At 36.0% G+C, this 18,469-nt stretch overlaps 1 protein-coding gene across 6 annotated transcripts in view; it reads left to right on the top strand.

Moving 5' to 3' along the window:
- The window catches only part of Nipped-A (Transcription-associated protein Nipped-A), a 1,216,281-nt gene that overhangs the window by 882,675 nt on the left and 315,137 nt on the right, over positions 1-18,469 (top strand). For all 6 annotated transcript variants that reach the window (XM_090382460.1, XM_090382459.1, XM_090382462.1 and 3 more), the window contains one exon: positions 10,883-11,018. In XM_090382460.1, the coding sequence (XP_090238586.1) occupies positions 10,883-11,018 (136 nt within the window). The remainder of the gene's footprint in view (positions 1-10,882; positions 11,019-18,469) is intronic.

Raw genomic sequence — 18,469 nt, 5'->3', positions numbered from 1 at the left:
CTAATTATACTTAATGAGTGATTTAAAATATATTGTAGTTAGGCTGATGTTTACATGTTTTTTGGTTCTTGTTGTTAAATGAATGCAAAAATATTGTTTGCAGAAACAAAACAATGCTAATTCGTACATTACTGGTTAACTAAAAATATCACTTATCAACAAAAAGACTGAGACAACTCAGATATTTTCATTTTAAATTTTATAGCACAAATTGCAAAAACAGCATATTTTTATCAAGAAAAGTAGCTGAAGTAAAATTAATAATGGACAGCAGAAAATAGGAATGTCACTATTTCTATAGGTTATACTTGTAATGCATCACTTGAGAATTAATCAGCCATTGTAATCCTGCAGGTCTGTCTCTTGTAAGTTGCAGGAACACAGCAAATGCTGTCATAGTCGCAAGACCATCTTAATAAAATCAAAAATCCCATCTAGACACATCCCTTCAATTGGAGTACTAGTTTTATGCTTAAACGTTGGCCTCACACTTATGCTTGTATCCCTATATATTCCACCAAATAAAGATTTGTCAAATCTACCTCCTCAAATCTTTATTTTGGGTGGTTTTAATGAGCATCACTCACTGATACACAAAATCTCATCATACTTAATAGCAGTTCCTATATACATGTATATTTCCCACTGGAATAACCTTAGCAATATATTTATCCATTTGCTCTCCTATCATATATCCAAACATAGACTGGACAGCCCTGGATGACCCTCTTGGCATTGGCCACTTTCCAATACTTTGCAGTTTACACACATTAAGTATTCCTCATGTCAGCCCGTGCACAAAATGGAAATCCCCTCAATCTTATTGAGCTAGGTATGAAATACTCATCTTATTCAACAGCAACTCACAGGTGATGTCACTGAATATATTACCTCTTCTCTGCTAACTGATGCAAGTATCATTTTCCCATCATTGTCAGACCATCACAATCAAAAACACACAACCATTTTAAAATATGGTTGTGTGTTTTTATCTGCCCTTCAAAACACCTGTAAGTTCTTTCTGCAAATGATTAGCTCGTCTGCTTATCTCATCTTGAATATTTTGACAATTTATCTGAAGTTTACTACAGAGTCCCATAACAATTGGGTCCAGTAATTTTTGGAATCCTGAGTCTTCAAGCGGAGAAAATGGTCAACCATTTACAGTCACTAATTCCATGCATGCATCTTTAACTATTTCTGCAGATATTTCAACCGATACAGTTTTTCTAACACTAAATGTAACAAATTTTATAATAGTAGGTAGCTGTAAAGACTTCGCTTTCTTTTTTTAAATGGCTCAGTAAGTTTTCTGAATGTTTTCCCTTCAAGTCCATTTTACAAATAGTACATTTACTCTTGTCCGTGTCAGTATTATAATGAAATTTTTCATGGACAGGATGCCCTTTTCTGTTGCCATTCATTGCTATCTGAGGGAGGGAAAAACAGAAATAAATATTTATTTTTAAACTGTTACAAAAATAATATTTAAGAGATATATGCTAACAAGTTGTTGTAACAACTCAATAAAGTTGAAGTGTGCCAAATATTCCAATCAAAAATTACCAAAGTATGTACATAAAATGAACAAAAACATTATCATTAAATTGCTTAGAATATCCTTTATTTCTTAAATATTATGCAGCACTTAACAGTAAATAAAAGTGCACAATCTTTGATTGCAGTAGGGCTACATTATTGATCTTTTCTGAGCTTATCTCCCACAAAAAAAGTGATAAATACATAGATTCCGTCACATCTTTTATTTTTCTCTAAAACTAAACATTGAATAATAATAAATAAAAAAACTAAATATTAAATTCAATAATAATAAATAAATAAATCAAATAATCAATTTTAAAAAATTGAATAATGCACAAGTTTGTGCAAATGCAGCATATTAGTATGCAGCAAGTCTAAAAAAGCTAAAGAGGGTATCGTTTTAGTTATATCTCATATTGTGAATACCTTCACAAAGTTGCCATGATATTGCACTACTTTGAATAAGTAACGCTTCTCTAGTAGAGAAGACTACTGTTACTTATTCTCAGTGAGCACCACCCAGACAGCACCATTTTGAGGCCTGTTTGTATATGTATGGGATAATAAATCTACTATCCACTTGTCCCTATTAGACTTAGAAAAGCAAAATAGTAGAGGGAAAGTAACAGTGAGAATGGAAGAGGAAAAGAAACAGTGTAGAAGAATGAAAGGGACAGTAACTCCTTCAACTCACACCGCTTAAAAAACTCAAACTCCTTGAATAGGCAACGCTTCCCCAGTAGAAAAGACTGTTGTTATCTATTCTTGGACACTCTGGGCAGCATTAGGCTCCCCCTGGGACCATTTCAGGGCTATTTGGCCCTCCTTCAGTGGGTAGGTACCCTGGTGAAGCGATGATGACAAAACAGCTATGAAGTATAATTCCATAATATGAGAAATGCGCGATAGTGAATTAGACTGAAGCACTTTTAAGGTTTAAGCCTCAGGCTGTGAAAGAATTTGACGATGCACAAATTTATGCAAAAGCAGCATATCATATGCAGCAAACTCTAAAAATGTAGTTAAAAACGGCATTGTTTTAATTATATTTCATATTGTGAATATGAGAAAATGAGAAAAAATTGAATATTAAATAAAATAAAATATATTAAAAATAATAATAAATAAAAATACTGCAGAGAAGTTTTCCATTTATGCACATAGTTATTAGAACTATATTAATATTACACATGCTTAGATATACTGAAGATTCTCTGTAATTCAATGTATGAGTTTCTCATCGTTACGATTCAAAATATGCGAAATAAAATAAAAGTTCATCTGATACAAATGAGAATTTCCAGGAGTTATTATAATTTAATTAATAAGTAAAGGTTACAATAAACTAATACATATACACTTACTGAAGATGCTTCTTTTGAGAATCCTTCCTCCAAGATGTCCACACGTAACCTAATATCATAGCTGAAGTGCACTATGCTAGAGAGGAAACAGGAATGATGAACTCTCATTCCTGTTTCCCACAGGAATGAACCCACAGAAGAAAACCTCAGAAATTAAACATGCTAATCTTTTCAAAGAAAAACGCTGAGTGATTCTCAGTACTAAGCCCTTTCACTTCCTTATCACTGATTTGATCAGTGTTCTGCTGCATCGAGAGCATCCCTTTTAGCAGGTTATTTCTTTTTATCATATACAAAAGTCCTAAACAATTTAAATTGAAATTTTGCATGCAGCTATAATAACCCTATCACTAAACATTCATAAACATTCTTATTCTTAAACAATTCAACTCTTGTTCTCTCATCATGTTTCTTGATTTAAATTTGTCATGTTCAAGACTCTTTCTCTGTCACACTTCCTTATTTCTCAATTAAATATATTTTGGATAAGCCGAGAGATCAAGACCCACTAAATCATGGACACCAAATAATCAGGTCATGAATTGATGACTGTTGATCTAATATATGGAAAGAAGCTGCCACTTTTCCTAGAACTGTTTTGAACTTTATGTTCCCATCAGTGAAGAGATGTGTGAAACAGAATGACCAAATGAACAGACATTCTTACACATACTGTAGACACAACCATTTCAAATCCTGGTAAACTGCATACTAGAATACGTATGGGGGGGGATGAATAAGACATGAAAATACCAAACACAAACCGATCCAAACTAAAATACCATACCAAACACAAACCGAACCAAACTAAATTATGTACCAAACACAAATTAAATTAACTATGTATAAATATAGTGCAAATGCATCAGGAATACATAGCTGTATCTGAATAAATCAGATTATTAATAAAACGGCATCGTTTTAAGTTATATCTCATATTGTGAATACCTTCACAACGAGTTGCCATGATATTGCACTACTTCGAATAAGTAACGCTTCACCTAAGGAGAAGACTAATGTTACTTATTCTCAGATGGATACCACCACCCAGACGGCACCGTTTCAGGGCTATTTGGCCCTTCTTCGGTGGGTGGGTAGGTACCCGAGTGATGCAATGATGGCAAAACAGTTATGAAGTATAACTCCACAATATGAGAGATGCCTGATGGTGTATCATGTATTTAGACTCAAGCGTTTAGGGCATAAGCCTCAAGCTATGAAGGAGTCTAGACTATGTATAAATATAGTGCAAATGCATCAGGAATACATAGCTGTATCTGAATAAATCAGATTATTAATAAAACGGCATCGTTTTAAGTTATATCTCATATTGTGAATACCTTCACAACGAGTTGCCATGATATTGCACTACTTCGAATAAGTAACGCTTCACCTAAGGAGAAGACTAATGTTACTTATTCTCAGATGGATACCACCACCCAGACGGCACCGTTTCAGGGCTATTTGGCCCTTCTTCGGTGGGTGGGTACCCGAGTGATGCAATGATGGCAAAACAGTTATGAAGTATAACTCCACAATATGAGAGATGCCTGATGGTGTATCATGTATTTAGACTCAAGCGTTTAGGGCATAAGCCTCAAGCTATGAAGGAGTCTAGACTATGTATAAATATAGTGCAAATGCATCAGGAATACATAGCTGTATCTGAATAAATCAGATTATTAATAAAACGGCATCGTTTTAAGTTATATCTTAAATTAAATTAACTAAAATTGCATATCAAATAAAACAACAAAACCATTGACTTTAACTTAAAAAAAAGGAAACCATAACTTTTTTAAAATAGAAACAAATAATGAAACAAGCATTACGTAAATTAAGTCACAAATACATGAAAACATTTGTACTGTAATTACATTAGAGACAGTGCTATATTAACAAGCAAATCACACCAAGAAAACTGAATTTTGCAAAATACAACAATTAAAAAATTAACAAATGTTTTTTTTATCATTGTTGCTGTTGTCTCAAACTTGATCCAATCAAATATACAGTCTGTCCTCGTATAGCACGATAGTTGCATTCCTAGAAACCCTCGTGCAATGCAAAATCGTGCAATATAAACAACAGCCCCTATGGGAAAAGTAGGGTTAGGTGCCGACCACCCAAGATTGAACACACATTTGGAACCAAAACATTACCAAACACAATAAATAATCGGGTAATTTTAATCATTATAAAAATAATATTATATTATAATAAAGTATTTTTTAATACTAAAAAAGTATTTTTTACGGATAAAATACGTATTTTATTCGTAAAAAATTTATTATATTAAATAAAATAGTCCTAATAAAATACTTACGTATTTTATAATACGTAAGTATAAATTATAATACGTAAGTCGTAATAAAATATTGCTAATGCTTTTGCTTCTATCGTAAGCAAACTTGTTTTTTGTTTGATTTTCTATCCAAAGAGATGACAGCCGTTCCATCTCTTCCAATTCTTTGTGTCTTAATCTAATGGATTTTAATTACACTTTGAGTTGTTCCCGCTATGAAAGTTGTTTTTATTTTCTCTGCATTCTTTGTAATTCTCCGCGTTGCCTCATTTAGGTCTGTAGCACGTGCAATATCACATGGTCTTTCATTTCGCTCAAAGCGTTTCACAATTTCATATTTTTTTCTCTATCGACAGAAGCGAACTGGCCATAAGCCTTACCCGGGAAATCCTGGTGGGCCGGAGGCCGGTGTGATTTTGGCCATAAACCGTAGTATGAGGCCACTACAAATTTTCTCGGGTAAGAATTTTTGACCCAGTCCGCCTCTGTTTATCGATATTGCTTCTTTTTTTTTTCTCTCTGAATCTGCAGTGTCTTAGCCAGGACGCTTCCTTTTCACACCTTTTAAGTATTTTACTAATTTTTAGGGAATAAAGCACAATTACAAACGAGGTGGCACGCTTGATACACAGAAACAAAGCTGCGCGCGTGTAGCAACTGAATAAACAACACCATAAAGGCCGAGATACACTATTAACACCTCACATTTTACTAAAGCACATTTCTGGGGGTTACTACCATAAAACAATAAAAACAATTTCCAGTTGCGTTTCTGCTAGTGGAATCTGTTATAAATTGGTAGTAAACTCCATCTAATTGCATTTGCGATTATATCGATAGCTGGAATTGTGTTGGTTTTTACGTTATTAATGTGAAATGTGTTTCCCCTTCACTGATATAAAACACATAAATACATTTTCAGAATCTTCTTCGTTCCTATCGTGTTGCGTTCAGTTGGGGTGATTCCGCATTCGACTGCCATTTCTTGTAAACACAAAGGCGAATCGTGTATAAGCGAATTCGGTTCGTGTTATATAAGATAACGTTCCCCTATTTATAAATCGTGTATGATCGAATTCGTGTAATGCAAACACGTGTTATACAAGGACCGACTGTACTTTGGAAAAGCTTAGAGATCAAGTTCTGCTAAATCAGCGATACCAAATAACCACATTTTCCATAAGGTTATGAATAACCTTATGGATAAAGTTTTCAAGACAATGTGCATGTTTTTTTGTTATTATTTCTGTGGACGTTAGTTATTTCTGTGAACGTTCTACATACAATAGAGTCTCGATTATCTTATGTAATGTGGACCAAGCGAACCTCGTACAATCAAAAACTCAGGTAACATGGGAAGTTTGTAAATTATTATTAAATAAACTGGATTTAAATACATTAACATGATGATGTACACTATTTCTAGGTTAGACATATTGACTGTAATGACTTAATTTATACAATAAAACACTTAATTTTATTACAAAAATTTAAAAAAAAATAGTGTGTATAAAAATTGCAATCATAGACAAGAAAAATGTACACTTAGTTGCTAATACTACACCTTAATATTATATAAAAAAAATTCCATAATGGAGTTCTGTTTCATAGAAGCTCCTCATTTTTTAGCTGCTATATTTTGTAGGTTCCTAAGTAACAAAACATAGCTGAGAGTGGTATCCTCCTGCTGTACAATATAACATAAAGCTGACTCAATATCATTTAGACCTTCCATGTGTGTGTGTTTTTTTTTTTTTTTTTTTTGTTGTGTCTGTGCACTCTTCATTGTCACTTCACTTTCATCTTTTTGTTCGTGAACTAGCTTTATAATCATGTCATCAGTCATTTCCAGCTGTTCATTAGAATTCGTTGACTCTTTAATATCCTCTGTAGTAAGAGGTGTCTGAAACAGGAAGGTTATTGGCTTTCCTCTTTCATCCTTGTTTGCCCTCTTGTTCTCGTTGGCTTAATTTTGGGAGCATAAAATATTTTTCCAGAATTTAATAAGAGTAGGTGTTTTAACATCGCTCAATGCTTTACGTCCTTGATGGTTTTTTTTTTTTTTTTTTTTTTAAGATTCTCAACAAAACACTGGTCCCAATTTCAAGATTTTGAAGCAGCTTTAAGAGACATTGCCTATAGTTGCATTTAAAAGTCTCCAAAACACTGATCTAGATGTTGAAGAAGGGATGTCACATTAGGTGGCAAAAACAGAGCTGTGATGTTACCAAAAACTACTTCACTTTTGTCTGGATGGGATGGAGCATTGTCTAAAATTAAAAGTTCTTTATGGGGAAGTTTCTGTTTTGTTCAAATATTTTATTGTGCTAGAGACAAATTCTTCACGAAACCACGTTTTAAACAAACTTTGAATCCATCCATCCATGCATGTTTTTTGATTTGCATAGTTAACAGGCAAACATTTTACATTTTTTAAAGCTCGGAGATTCTTTGACTTTTCAATAAGAGTTAGTTTAAGCTTATGCCCTCCTGATGAATTTGAACATGCCAGTACAGCCACTCCCTGACTTATGTAAGGGTTGCGTTCCGCTGAACTATGCATAAGCCAAGTTTTCGTAAGTCGGAATTTCCCAAAATCTTATGCAGCACTCACAAATTTGATTGAAGCAAAAAAGAAATGTTCGACGAACATGTAAATTGAATTATTTATTCAATTTTTTTATCTCGTGCAGGGAAAATTACAAAAATTTCAAAATTATAAAATTACAAAAAGAGAGAGGAGACAGGCATAACATCAGTAAGTTTTACCTTTTGAGCATCATTGCCAGAATTAACTCTCCAGCTGATAAGCACGCCGCTGCAGAAGTTGAGGGCTGTTGGAGATTTAGAAGGGATTTTTTCCAACACATCACAAAATTTCTCTGCAGCTGCAGAATCGGCACTGGGGACTTCACCACATACTTTAATATTTTGGAAACCAGCACGATGCTTGAACCTACTAAACCACCCATTGTTTGCCATAAACTTGGCTTGGGGTTCGCGGTACTTATCCTTAATATCTTCATAAATACTTCTTCCTTTTGCTTGAATGCCCATTGGACTCAGGGGCACTTGCTTCTGAATATGATTTTCATTCCATATTATTAATAGCTTTTCCATCTTCAATATAGCACCTGAATGCTGTTTTGTGATCACTGTTTAATTTATACTTTAATCATCATTTTCATCCTTTAATTTATACGCACACTGTCCCTGAAAATAGTATTCATTGTTGAAGCAGCGAGACCTAATTCCGTACAATAGATGACAAACTTTGTCCTGCTTCGTACCACTTAATTAATTGTCTTCATTTCTAAATCAATTTTGTTTTGTTTCCTAGCACTGCCAGCACTTACACTTTCCGTTGATTCCTTTCCCTTCAAAATTGTAATAAAGAAATAGGAAGGAAGAAAAAGTTCTGAAAATTTATGTTTTTTATATAATTGAAGATTTCAGTTAATGGGAACTCATTTCATCATAATACCATAATGTAAAAACCCACAGAACTCCAGATATTGGTATCGAGTTTATTACCCGTTTATAATAGATTGTGCGAACAGAAAAGTCCAATAAAGCAGAAAGGGCAAATTGTTTTTATTGATTTATGGTAGTGACCTCCAGAAACATGTGTTAGAAAAATATCACAGAGGCGTTGAAAATTGATTCTTATAACAGAACATACAATAACAATGAAAGTGTAGTGGACTTTTCATTATAAAGATGAATTTTTAGAGAGATAAATAGCTTATATATATATAGAGCGAAAATTTCAACTTCCGAGGTCTGGGAATGACTTACCAAAAAAAAAAAAAAAAAAGTTATTGGGTTCACATTATGATATTTTCACAATACCTCCATTTATTCCTACGGGATGCAAAATACATTTCCACGATTTTTTTAAGTTTGCATCAGCCCACAAAAACTTACGTAAAGTTGAATTTCTGTAAGTCAAGTATTACTTAAGCCGAGGAGTGCCTCTGCTGTTGTCATTCTCTCCTAGCTTCGTTTATACCCAGAGCTGATTTTTCTTTTCTAGCTGCAAGTGTTTTGGATGGGGTCTTTTTATAATTTAGATCATCCGTTTCATCACAATTGTAAATTTGATCCAAATTCAAATTTTCTTCTTGAATAATTTTTGCTAATTTAGCAGTATATGTTGCTATTTCTTCTGTACCAGCTGATGTTCAGATTACTAACTCCAGAACGTTTTTTCAATCAACCAATACTTACAATAAATTGTTCTTCCCCTTAATTAAAATGCTTAAGAAATTCTTAGCCTGTAAAATCAGTCCAGAAATCGGGCTGCCTTTGCGTCTCATCTGTGTAAACCACAAAAAAAAAAAGAGCTTCAAATTCTCCTTTCTTCATTGTTTTTCTATTCAAATTTTCACTATCACATACAGATGTCCTTTGTGAACACTATTTCAATTTCCACTCTTTCTCCTCCAGTGTCCCGTACAGCCACTTCACTAACACCTAAGTAACTGGCTACTTTTTTTTTTTTTTATTGTTTCTCCTTGATCCAAGTGTTTGATTCATTCAACTTCATATCCAAAGACACGTCTTTCGTTTTTCCATTTATAGTGCTTACAGTAACCTTAATAACATAAATGAAACATGACAAATTAGAAAATTAGAGAGAAATTTTTAAATCTTTTTATTTCTTTTTTTATTAAATCTTTAAAATTAGAGAGTAAAAAGTCATGAAATCGACAAACGTAAAAGATCAGCATGGCTTCAACAGTCAACTAGTGTGTGTGTGTTCCCATTCTGTACTGAACTACGGACTCTTGTCTTTGATGACAAAGTATATACAAATTTTTGACGATTCACCTCAGATAATGCGGAACCTCAGTTAAAAATGAGCCTTGGTTAATCGGGACTCTATTGTACTTAAAATCAGAAATTTTTAATTGTGCATTCTCCATTTTACCATTTGATAAGTAAACGTTATTAATACTTAAATCCAGTGCTATTAAATTCTCTAAACATTGCTTAACTCAGATAAACATAAAATATACTTTAGATAATCATTTAAGAACACGACATTCTTAAAATTTTTAAATTAATGAAATTCTTAAAAAGATCCAAATTTCATGATAAAATATCTATAGAATTTTACAAAAAAAAGTTATGTATAAATTGCAAAAATAATTCAAATACCTAAAAAAAATTTTTTAAATTATAAAGATAAGCATAAAATATTTAAAACTGATATTATGGATAATCTTATGCATTTGTCTTTAGAAGCATCCATAGAAACAAAAATTATAGTGTGTGTGTGTGTGGATAATCCTATGCATTAAATATAAAATTAATATGCATAAAAATTATTGTGTGTGTGTGTGTGTGTGTGTGTGTGTGTGTGTGTGTGTGTGTGTGTGTGTGTGTGTGTGTGTGTGTGTGTGAGAATAATGAAAAAGAGATCAAATTAAGTAGAGTGAAATAAAGTCTATGGCTTTATAAATAAAATAATAAAAGTGAATTTAAAATTACAAAAAGTTATAAAAGTGCTAAAAAAATAAAATATAAAGTACATCAGTTAATACCAGGCATATTGTGTGCTGGAAATATTTAAAATTAGAGTATAAACATAAAAAAGGAGGAGAGAATAACATAACATTAAAATATTTATTTATTCACAGTTACTTTGTTATTTATTTGGTTTCAGATGCTCCAAAGAATTAAATCAGTGGGATCTACTTTTAGAATATGGTAGTTCTAAAGGTTGCAGCAATCCTTTCCTGGTTCTAGAAAGTGCTTGGCGTGTGCCGAATTGGACTCTAACAAGAGAATCTCTTACACAGGTATTTTTATTTATTTTTTTTTTTTTTATGAATTTCTGGTTAATGGAAATTTTATAAAAATAATATCAGTTGTTTTATAGAAAATTTTAATAATGCCCAGTTATCAGTAGGATAACTGGGCATTATTAAAAAATATATGAATTAAAGATATCCATATTGATTTATTTAAGCCAGTTTTATTTCGGTGCTGCTGCCATCTCTGACAGTATAGCAGGTTTGTTACCTGCCACTCATTTGAAGAGTGGAACTTTCCTATGTTTGCCACTTCTTACTCATTTTGATAGGTTTGGGTTTCACGACTGGTATAATTCATAAATTCAGGCTATAATTAGACAGAGGGGGAGCAGGGGTTATACCTGTGAGTTATTCCAGAATTTTCAATCTGGAATAACTCACAGGAAAAAGAGCAAAGGTGGAGTTGGCTTTCTGGTCCATAAAGATATGAAAAACAATATATTGGAATTCAAAAGTACATTACCAAAGGTGTCAAGACTACTACTCAGGATTTCTAAGAGGTACAAACTAAAGGTTATAATGACATTTGCACCGACATTGAGCCACGATGATGAAGAGATTGAAGAAGTCTACACCGAAATTGAGAGACTTCTAGATGAACAGAAAACTCACTACACCAATATTTATGGGGGACTTCAATGCTAAGGTTGGAAAGAGACGAGACAGTGCAGAAAGTGAAACTATAGTAAAGTTTGGAATTCTCGAAAGAGGTGAAAGACTTGTGGAATTTGCAGAATCTCAGAGAATGTCAGCAGTGAACACTTTTTTCAAGAAAAGGATAAACTGGAAGTGGACTTCGAAGAGCCCAAATGGATTAACAACTAACGAAATCGACTTCATCCTTGCTAACAGAAGATATATCGTGAATGGTGTTACCATCCTGAACAAGGTAAATGTTGGAAGCGATCACAGTATGGTAAGATGCACACTTGATATAGATGTAAGAAAAGAAGGGGAAAAACTGACTTGAGTGAATAATACGGTCTTTGAGATAACAGAATAGGAGAAAATGCAGTATGTACTGGAACTTAAGAACAAGTTTGAGCTTCTGCAGACCTTTCAGGACCAAGATATTTACAAAGAATACAACAACTTTTTGGAAGTGATAAAGCCCAAAAAAACCAATAGGTAAAAAGAATTCCAAAGGAGAAAAAATTAGTCAAGAAATGCTTGTCATGATGAACCAAAGACGACAAATTAAGAGCAAGATAAACACTGACAAGGAAGAAATTGAGTATACTGAGTTATGCAAAGCCATTAGAAAGAGACTCAGAGAGGACATAAGCAGATTTAACACCAGAAAAGTAGAACAAGCATTAAGGGAAAACAAAGGACTTAAATCAGCAGTCATGAGCAGTAATATAGAACGACAAGTGATACTAAAACTGAAGAATAGTGATGGTGTTCTTATAAATAGCAGAGAAGGCATAATTCAAATAGCAGAAGATTACTAAAAAGAATTATGTAAGGAGTGAGGAAATGGTGCCAGCAGTGGGGAAGATGGATCGCAAATTAGCAACTCATACAACATACCCGATATCTTTCCTAATGAGGTAAAACATGCATTGAAGAAAATGAAGAATCAGAAAGTCCCGGGTGAAGATGATGTTACTGTAGAGTTGTTAAAATTCGGAGGAAGTGACATGACACAGAAACTGGCAAGACTATTCACAAAATACATTAGAAAAGGTGTGATGCCTAAGGAGTGGAATACTGCAATCATAATTTTGCTGCATAAGGAAGGAGATAAATGAGAAATTGGAAATTATAGACCAATTAGCTTCTTGTCCCACATCTACAAGTTGTTCACAAGGGTCATTACTAACAGATTAGAAAGAATACTTGATGAAAATCAACCAAAAGAGCAAGCTGAATTTAGGACAGGATTCTCAACTGTGGATCACCTTCGTGTAATATCACAGCTAATGGAGAAAGCAAACGAGTATAAAACACCATTATGCCTGCCATTTGTGGTTTATGGAAAGGCATTTGACTCTATACAGTATAAGGCAACGTTTCGGGCACTAGAAAGACAAGGCATAGACACCCCATACGTTATGATTTTGAACTAAAAATATGAGAATGCTACCTCCTTTATTAGACTAGACAAAGACAGTAGCAAATTTAAAATTGAGAAAGGAGTTCGACAATGAGACGCAATACCTCCGAAGTTGTTTACTGCTGCCCTTGAAGAAGTTTTGAGAAGATTGGACTGGTCGCAGAAAGGAGTCAGTGTGAATGGAGACTACCTAAAATATTTACATTGACTCCTTCGAGAGAAGAATAAATTTGGGATGGAAATGTAGTCACATACTGAGGAGCAATATCCCAATTTGTCTGAACCTTAAAATAATGAACCAATGTACTCCCCACCTTGACTTATGGAAGTGAAACTTGGGCACTCGCCAAAAGAATGGAAGAGAAGCTGAAAATGACACAGCGAAGAATAGAAGAAATAATATTAGGAATCAGACTGCTAGATAAGAAAAGAAACACATGGATTTGGCAGCAAACACAAATAAAGTTCAAAAGTAAAGAACTGAAATGGACTTGGGCAGGACACATAGCTCGAAGACATGATGGAAGATGGACTAAGCAAATAACAGAATGGTACCCAAGAGGAACTAAAAGAAAACCTTGAAGACAACAACAGAGATGGACAGATGAAATTCACAAATTCATGGGTAGTAAATTGATGGCCATTGCACAAAATGAAAGGAACTAGAAAGTTGCTGTAGAGGCCTTCATCAGTGGACTGAAAATTGCTGATGATGATGATGATGTTACACCAAATTGACTTAATGTTGCATTGGTAACCCATATCAAATGGATGTGCACTGCCTTAGATTTCATGTGCGTCTGATGCAGTCTGTAAGAAATATTGCCATATATTTACGCTATTCGTACGACAATTTCAATTTTAAGGGGTGATGCACTTTCTTTGGGAAAATGCATCACCCCTTAAAAGCCACACAATAGCAGGACCCCCCCCCGGGAGGTACAGGACCATTGGACCACATCTGATCATAGGGTTATAACCGTCTGCATCGAACCCTAATTTCAAGACAGATCATTAGACTTCTCTCGCCAAGGTACGCCATTCCCAAGGCCGACTGGGATCTCCTCCAACGGACACTGATGATGAGAGCAGAAAACATCCGTATTAAAGGCCAAAACTTAAATGACCTCCAGCAGCAGGTGACAAATTTAATCACGGATGCAGCGGACATAGCCATAAAAAAGAAACACCCGGCCCCAGGGTTGTTCCCTGGTGGTCACCAGAACTAGCTGACCTCAGACACAGAGCAAACAGAGCCCAAAAAAGCATTCCAACGAGCACGCAGAACCTGGCCACAGGCGTAGGTGGACGAGCTAAGGCAGAGGTATCGCGAGGCAAGAAATAACTACATGGCCAAAATTAAGCAGAACAAAAAAGAAACATGGGAAAGCCTGGTCAGTGCAAATGGCAATGCTGACCCATGGGGAATTGTTTATAGAGTTGTCACTAACAAGCTCCCAAGAGGGGAAGTGGTTACAGCCACCGAAACTACACCGGGAAGTTATACCAGAACCTGGAAATCATCAATTGACAACATATTAGACCACATCTTCCTAGCTCAAACTGAGGCCCAGACTTAAGAACAGAGAAAACTCTATGAAGAAAACTCCTCTTATTGTACCACGGCAGTTAAGCCCCATCCCCCCCACTTTACAATCATGGAGCTGAGCATATCAGCAGCAAACATCAAAAACGGGAAAGCCCCTGGTGATGATTGAACCAGAGATGCTCAAAAAGGCAGTAGAGAAGATACCAGACATCATTATAAATCTCTTCAATCGCTGTCTTTCAGAAGGCTATTACCCTAATAAGTGGAAAACAGCAAGAATAAGACATACTTAAGAATCCAACCAAACCCCAGGATAAGCCAACATCGTACAGACCCATAGCTTTGCTTTCTACCTTGAGCAAACTTTTTGAGTGGCTTCTATACCATAGATTAGAGACTCACTTCTAGGAAGTGAACATGATGTCGCCGAACCAGTTAGGCTTCAGAAGAGGATGCTTAGCGGCAGACGCTTTGGAAAACATAATTGAGGCAGCAAAAAACTGTGACATGAAGTATTTTCTCCTCCTATCAATAGACTTTGCTGGGGTTTTTGATTCTCTCTGGTGGCCCAGAATCCTGGCCAGACTTCGGCGCCCAAATTCCAGGCAACCTGTTCTGCTGCCTTAGATCATACTTGGATGACAGAAGGATTACAGTGACTACTCCCTTTGCCACTCTCTCTCCAGGCAGGTCCACAGAGGCTGCCCCCAGGGATCAGTTCTGGGGCCCCTTCTGTGGACAAAATTTCCATATTGAGGAACTGGATGAGTTCCTCAATATGGAAATCCCTAATATAAGAATGCAAGCATATGCCAATGATCTTATAATGATGCTGCAGGCTAATAGCAGGACACAGCTGGAGACCCATGCAAATCATGCCATTTCTGTTCTGCAAGGATGGGCAAATGGGAACCTATTGAACATCTCACCCAAAAAAAAACATTCAGTACTCCTCAAGGGCTCCCTTGATCCCAGGAGGCCTCTCCAGATCGAGATAAATGGAACAACCATTAAACTCCAAACAGAAGTCAAATATCTTGGAGTTATCCTCGATAGATGCCTCAACTTCACACCGCATCTTAGTTACCACAGAGTAAAATTCAGGAAATATTCTGCCCTATTCGCTAGAGTTACACGCAGAGGCTGGGGTCTGAAGAAGAGGGAGCTCACCATCCTCTACAAGGTATTCTTCATCCCGGCACTGGCAGCGGGAGCTTGGTACGCTAAGGCAAGCACTGCTGTTAACAGAAGGAAATTGGAAACCATCCATCGAATAATTCTCCTCACAACAACCAGAGCATACTGCACGGTGAGCACCCACGTTCTCCAGGTCCTTGCGGGATGTCTCCCTCTGGACTTGGAGATTGTCTGCCGTGGGCTGCTGCACCAACATGCCAAAGGAAGGGTAATCACACATTTTGGATACACTACGGATCCAACTCTGACTAGACCACAGGAAAAAAGACGTCTTACAGACCACATGAGAACAGTGTGGCAGAATCGGTGGAATGACTCCACTAAAGGCCACATAACTAGAAGCTTCATACCAGACATTGGACTTGTTTGCCTTATTTCCCCGACCTGGTACTCTCTTGGATTTCATACCACTTACCTACTGACAGGGCATGGCTCCTTCAGGAAGAAGCTACACAATTTTGGAATCTCAGACAAAGCGCACTGTAGTTGCGGACAAGAAGAAACGTGGGAGCACCTGCTCTACGAATGTAATATGTATGAAGACCTCCGTGGCGTGCTGTTTACCAAACTATGCTCCATCCTTAGAAATCAGGACATAGTGCTGCAGGAAGAAGAAAACTATAAGGCTTTCACGCTTTTCGCTCAAAATCTCTTCGCGAGGCGAAGAGCACTTCCACCACCCTGAAACAAACTTCAGACTTTGGACCACCGATGGACACAAAGAACACAATTGGCCATTGATGACCAGCTGAGTGACTACAGGACTTGAACACAAGTGGCGGGAACAACCTACAGCAACTGAAAGGCAACTGAGTCCTAACTGGATACGACCAAACACTGGGACCTAGATGTAGCTGGCCTGTCACATGCAGGTGATGCATCCTGGCCTCTGCCGAGACTAAGCCCACCACCTGGAAAGTCAAAGTGAACGACTTAGATTGCAGCCTTGCTGCCAACTAGCCAAATGGCGACCCAGGTCCTACACCTTGCCGGGCCTGCTTTATTTCCTTTTCCTTCACTCAATCCCAACACATGTAGTCTTCTTGCCACCATTACATCTACTAACTCTTCCTCCTTCCCCTTTAAAGTTACAACATTCAGTGTTCTAAGTCTCGTCCTTTTTCCTTTTGCCATTGTCATTAACCATAGAATTCCATCCGGTTTCCATGGTTTTGAAAGCGCTTATTTATTCACTTTTGACTTGTTAGGCTTGTCACAGGCTTCACCAGAGCCCTATTAGCCAACTGCTTTCAGGTACTCAAAGAACACCCTTGCAACTTTCAGACTACTCATAGTTGTTACCATTCCTCGTGAAGAGGACATTGGGTTCGACTTTGGAGACTCTGTATCCCCTAATAATTTGTAACCATCTCATGCATTTTTCTTGTGTCAATAAGTTCATGTGACATCCATCTTAGTCTAAACCTTGAACAATGTAAATTAGTATAAAATTATTAGTGGCCTTGAATGACTATTTCCCTAACCACTTCCATTTGTCATTTACACTTGTTTTTTTTTTGGTAACATTAGGTGGTCTCACTGCAAAGGGCTTAAAAAATATCTGAGCCCATTATAATCATCTTTGGAAAAATAAAACCTCTCATCAATACACTAAACAAGGAAAAAGCTTCATCTGCTGATAACCAGATGAAGCTTTTTCCTTGTTGCCCCTGTCATTTTGGTGTAGGAAATAATCCTACTCCAGCAAATTAAGAAATGCTCTGATAATTTCCCCACTCCTGCTTTTCAGACTACCATGTCACAATATAAACAATGTAAAAATCAAGTCTAACTCTGCATATGGCTGATATTAAAATATTAGTTTATATCTTTGAATAAATCCCATACCAATACACCGGGATTGTTGTCACCTGAAGGTCCACTCCCGACTAAACTAACAGTTTTCTCACACTTCCTTAATAGCATTAGAAAATGCCCTTGCACTTTTTTATTAAGTGTATCCTGTCTCAATACAACCAGTCCCTTCTGTTAATAAGCATTGGCCATGCTGAGAAAAATTCTACACCATGAGGCTTGTGCAATCTTTCCAGAGCCTAACCAATTGACAAGGCTGTCACCATAAACTCCCTCCTGTTGTGCCTTGTCAAAATTCTGGATGTTTTCAAATATAGCACTAATTCATAGCTTTTTATCAATATCCCTGCATTACTATTAAGTAGAGCATCACATTGCGTGTACTGAATATCTAAATATCTATACACTAAACATCTTTAGTGCCAACATGTACAACATCACCTTTTGTGCCCTTAAAAGATGATAATTAATACAATATTACCAACTTTTGTTCATAGCAGACACACCATGGTTCTATTCCACCTATCCTTATTGCATAAAGTATTTCACATGGGACCAGCATATCCTACTCATGGGAATCGTGTTGTACAGCCAGTTGCACAAGAGTAGACGCTAATACTATGCAGTGTGCAGCTGAGTATTTGGCATCCCCTTGATTAATTCCTTTGATGGCAGTGACTCTTTATTCAAGCATTCCTATTTTTCAACAAAACATTAAATTTTGTCTATCTCTCACTCTGTGGTGTAGTGCCATAGGCAGTTTCTGCCGCCTATGGAAAAAAGCCCTTGTAAAACTAATAAAGAAGTCAAACAAAC

Source organism: Mastigoproctus giganteus, chromosome 10, assembly GCF_048544385.1.
Source record: "Mastigoproctus giganteus isolate SK-2022 chromosome 10, ASM4854438v1, whole genome shotgun sequence".
NCBI classification, from domain to species: Eukaryota; Metazoa; Arthropoda; class Arachnida; order Uropygi; family Thelyphonidae; genus Mastigoproctus; species Mastigoproctus giganteus.
Note: the sequence above shows the minus strand (reverse complement) of the source record. Positions and strands in the feature narration are given on the sequence as shown.